At 31.0% G+C, this 5,180-nt stretch overlaps 1 protein-coding gene across 1 annotated transcript; it reads right to left on the bottom strand.

Moving 5' to 3' along the window:
• On the bottom strand, positions 1,381-4,970 carry LOC107622967. The gene is made up of 4 exons (XM_016325051.2): positions 3,945-4,970; positions 3,274-3,838; positions 2,317-2,587; positions 1,381-1,606 (listed from the first exon to the last, which is right to left on the bottom strand). The coding sequence occupies exons 1-4, from the start codon at positions 4,343-4,345 to the stop codon at positions 1,470-1,472; spliced, it is 1,374 nt and encodes a 457-aa protein (XP_016180537.1). The 5' UTR covers positions 4,346-4,970; the 3' UTR covers positions 1,381-1,469.

Consider the following 5,180-nt stretch of genomic DNA (forward strand, 5'->3'; position numbering starts at 1 on the left):
GAAAAGTTGGCACATATACATTAATATTATTAGGCTAACTTTTTTTATATAGAGAATGCAAGTGTGATTTTTCAAAATATGAGGATTTTTGGTTAAATTTCGTTATACAAGAGATTATTATGGAAAAAGAGAACTCATGAAGAGCGTTTAGTAATTTTAGAAAAAATAGAATTTATGAGTAAAATTTTTATTTTAGTGATTTTTTTAAATAAATCTTGAGTAGTAATTTTTTATACATTTCCATGATAAAATCATAAGTAAGAATTTCTATTAGAGGAATGTTAGGGGCAGTAACTTTTGTGACTTGTAGCCATCAAATAGCCATCAATGATGATTTTAATGGTGTGAGATTGATATGAGATTTCATCCAATAATTTACTTTTTTTTGCTAGTTACATACTGGCCAAAATTTAATAAAATTGCTTAAACTTTTCCTTTCTGTTATCTGCAACAATCACATGCATGAGGCATACGTGCATAATTCACTATTTTCACCCAATATAATAATAATACACCAATCTTTCGGTGGCTATTTTTTTGGATATTACAATCGAAGGAATGTAATACATTAATATTATACTAATTTGGTGTAATGCATTAATATGAGGATTTTCAATGCCATAAAAAATCTTGACTTACGATTTCAGAAAGAGACAAAAAAATTATGAAAATGAGATTAACGATTTTAAGTAAGACAAATTTTTTTTTCAGAATTTCTACAACCATAAAATCGTTACTCTCATTTTTTAAGTTGATTATAATCATTGATTGTTGATCCAAAGCTTTTTAATTATTGTTCCTCTTCACTCAAATCGTTGGTAACTGATTTTTTTTAAACAAATCGACACTAACAATTTCTTTAAAATCAATTATGAGTCCCATAGTTAGGTATTACACATCCAAAATTTTATTTATACGTATTACACAATTGTAATTAGTATATAAAAAATAATAGTTCTCTTTCGGTCATAACAAAAATAATTAGCGACATTATGTACTTTAATAATAATTTGTTTATTTTTCACATCTTGTCATCTTAAANTGTATTTGTGATTCACATTAGCTTTTATTCCCTAAGTCAGTTTCTGTCACACTGAGGTTAACGGTGTTAAAGTGGCCATGCTTGATTATAGAAAAATGATAACTTTTTATTTTTAGTGCTAAAATATCCAAAAACAATTCTTTTAAGATCATTTAAGCCATGTTTTGCTCTTAAACATTTTATATGGTATTGTTTTTTTTTTATTTGAGTGTCAAAAATAAAACGCTGTTATTTTTCATAGTTCAACGTGAGAGCATTAGTCATTTTTACTGCGTCATTAATGTTTTCGTGAGGCAGATTGATTTAGAAACTAACATAAATCATAGATACAAATTTATTGAGTCAATTGAAATTATATAGGCCAATTTCAATCGTTCTTGCAACTTCAGGCAGGGGAAATGTAAGTATTAATTATCTCAAACTTTAATTAAGATAAGACAACGACCTTGCTAAGAATCCACATGACCAAAGAGAATTCAAACGCAAACAAAGTATAAAGCAATCCTCGATCAAGTAGGAACCCAAATACCGTTATCCCTCCATAGTTATGCTGCAAATATGTCACTGCAATTATTATCAATACAAGAAATTAGATTTCATTTAATCATCAAGAACCAAAAGAATTTCAATGTTTCTAACAAATTTCATCATTTGTATATCATTATTGTAGTTCTTGTACATAAAGTAACTTAGTGACCTTGGGATGTGTTTGTAAATTTGATTTTAACACCTAATCCCTAATATAAAACATCTTACAAAAAATCTATAATAAACACATTTTGAATGAAAGGTTTATTAGATTTAAAAGTGTTGCAACAAAAATTATTATATCTACTATATATAATGAGATATCAAAGAAATTTAGTGTTTTTTTTTTAAATATCTTTTATTATATATAATCCATAAAAATATATATTTTTACAATATCTAATATTTGAGCTTATAGTCATGAAATATTTATTATCTTAACTAATATCACATTTGTTATTGTTGCAAACATTTAGTTAATAAAAAAAGGTGAATTAATAAAGACGTATGGATAATTCAGTTACGACATTAATTGAAAATAGTTATAATATAACCAACTAAAAAACAAAAATAGTAAACATAAAACTTAAATCTATTCCTAAAACTAAACAAATTAAATGAACTCAAATTTAAATAATCACAAACTTATAATTTCTCTAACAAACTTAAACTTAACATGCTTGCTTCTATGCATTAGTCTTGCATATCCAATAGCATGAAAGTGGAGATAATAGTAATAACTATACCTAAAGCTTGCCTTGTTTGGAAGGAAGAAGAAGGTCTCTGTTGTGAGGTTACTGATATGTATATGCCCTCAGAATGAGAATGAGAATCAGAATCAGAATCACACTCTGGTGGCATCATTTGAGCTTTAAATTGCTCTGATTCAGCAGAAGCATTAGTCACCAACATGTGCCATTTTGTGGCAATTGAGACTATCCCTTGAGCCCTGTGTGTGATTCTTGCTGCACTTACTAGACAGAGCAAGAATCCACTTAACTGCACAGCTGAACAAATCTGCATAATAAACACAAACTCAATTGAATCAAAGAGAGACCTATAAAGATTTATAGCCACAAACTTAGATAAAAAAAAATTTAGTAATTTTTTTCATATTCTTGATGTATATTTAATGTGTGTTTTAGACTTTTAGGAGTAAGTGAGCAACCACATTGATAAATTTTGTTCACCATATATAGTTAAAAATGAGTGGACAAAATTACTTATTATTATTATAAAACATACTTTTGAAAAATAAAATTAGCTATTAAATCAGTTATTCATATAAAATATATTTAAAAATAAATTAAACAATTTATGTATTTATACACAAATATATGATATTTAATTTTTAATAATAATTTTTTTTGGTGAAAGATAGAATTAGGTGAGAAATGAAGGTTTTTATTAAATTTATAAAAAACGTGATAAAATTTTATAGTTTTTTTAATAAAAAACAATATTTACTCTTCACCAAAACTCTACTTTTTACTATGATATTACTGTGCACTAGCAATTTTGAGGACCAATATATTCCTTTTTATTTTGAAAAAAGAAAAAATTAATTAAAAAATAATGTGTAAATAATTTATCTAATCATGTTAGACATACATTAAAATAAGTCTCAATATAAAATAGACATTTAAATATAAAATACATATTAAAAATGACAACTCTATATGTATAGAGTGTGAGAGATTTACCACAAGATCACCAGAATTGAAGAAAGTCTTGTGAGATTTGGACTCCAAAACAAGCAACAAAGCAGCCAACTGGCTAACACTGATAGTAACCAAGGAACCAATTATAAAGAACCTATACCTATGACTCGTAACCCATAACTGCCTCCTAATCCTAACATGTTCCCTAAATATCACACTTGCTTCATTATTACAACCATCTCCACAACCTTCAAATAGCTTCTTAAGCCCTTCAAATCTTAGAATCTGAAGCTCACATGTTAGCCTGAATAGCACACACATTAACAAGAACACCCCTGTTCTGTAAACCCATGAAACAAGGACTAGAAGGAAGAGTATTGAATTTAGAGGGAACTGACCACCGTTGGCGGCCGGGCCGATGTGTCTGACTGTGATCTTAGCCGTCGTGAAGAGGAGGATCTTGTGTGCCAGTTGTACAAAGAATGAAGGTAATATTATGAATGATAAGTATTTAAATGCCTTCTCAAGCTCCCGTGTGTAGCCACGTCGAACGTACATTGAGTCATCTTGTAAGATGTCTAAGAATAGAAGTTGCCTAAGGCCATACCTGTTTGTAATTTCAACTCTGACTGTGAGTTGTAAGATGTTTCGCATGGCTAACCATTCATATGAACACGTTTTTATGTAAAATTATCTAACAGTGTTTGTGGTACCTTCGGAAGAAACGGGAGAGAGTGAAGAAGGCGATTACAGCAAGGGCCGATTCCGGTAACTGAACAAGCTTGTTGAATTTAAAGGGGTCATCAATGGAAGCAGAGTGAGATACACCGATAAAGATTGAGATGAGGAGAGGTGCAGCCACTGCCAGGACGACGAACAACGCATAAGAAATTATTCTTCCAAAGCAATAAGAGTGATCAAGGGCACACCACTTAAGAATGATGCGAAGGTTTCGAAGTTCATCCGAGCTTATAGGCTTTGATCTTGCATAACATGGCTGCTGCATGAGCAATGGAACGTTGTGTTGTTGTTGATCTTCGTTTTGTGGAGAGAGAGTGGTAATGGAAATGGTGGTGGTGGATTTGGTTGGTTCAGTGGTGGATGATGGCTTCATTTGTTTTCAAACAGAGACAGAGAAAGAGAAAGGGAAAGAAAGTGAATGAATGAATGAATGCATGCTATGTGTTTGTTTTATTGTGTCAGCGATATTATTATATGTTAAAATTTAAACTTAATAAATGTGGGAAAAGAAAAGAGTAAAGAGGGAAGAGAAGAACGGGAAAAAGAAGTTAGAATTTAGAAACCTTGCTTTGTCCTGGGAGAGTTCTTATAGGTTTTGGTGAAGCTAAGAATAAAGTGAAAATGATGAGGAGTGAAAGAATGAGTGCCTTTTTTCTTTTTGGCTGTCAGCAGTGAATTATTCATTCTAAAATTTAAAGAAAGTTTTGAAATAAAAGTATCATAAATTATTTTCCATATGGAATGTGTAGTGGTGATTTTGCTCAATATTGGAGGAGATATTTTATCATTTTATATGTGTCAGATTCAACATACAAAGAGTATGGTGACAGAATCTGTTATCAGCGGCGTGTCAGTTCCCCGCAACACGCTATGGGCGTGGTGATGTGGCAAGTATGCAGGCATGGAAACTCTTTGGCAACACGCAGTGGGTGTATTGCCTGTGAATCAAGCAGGCGTTGCAGAGGTTCCGTTACTTCTCAAAGAGCTGCAGCAATACGGGGTGGGCGTGTTGGAGACCGCATGTTTGGAACAGCTCCTCCACCTCAATAAGCAGCGAACACAATGTTGAGACTCTATAAATTGAGTCCCTCACCCCATTTCATGCATTAGCGAGCTTTCTGTTTGTGTTAAAGAGAAAAGAAATAAAGTGAGAAAAGAAGAAGAAGAAAGAGTTTAGTCGTTTTAAAAAAAAAAACAGAATAAAAAAA

The sequence above is a fragment of the Arachis ipaensis genome, chromosome B10, assembly GCF_000816755.2.
Source record: "Arachis ipaensis cultivar K30076 chromosome B10, Araip1.1, whole genome shotgun sequence".
Classification (NCBI taxonomy): domain Eukaryota; kingdom Viridiplantae; phylum Streptophyta; class Magnoliopsida; order Fabales; family Fabaceae; genus Arachis; species Arachis ipaensis.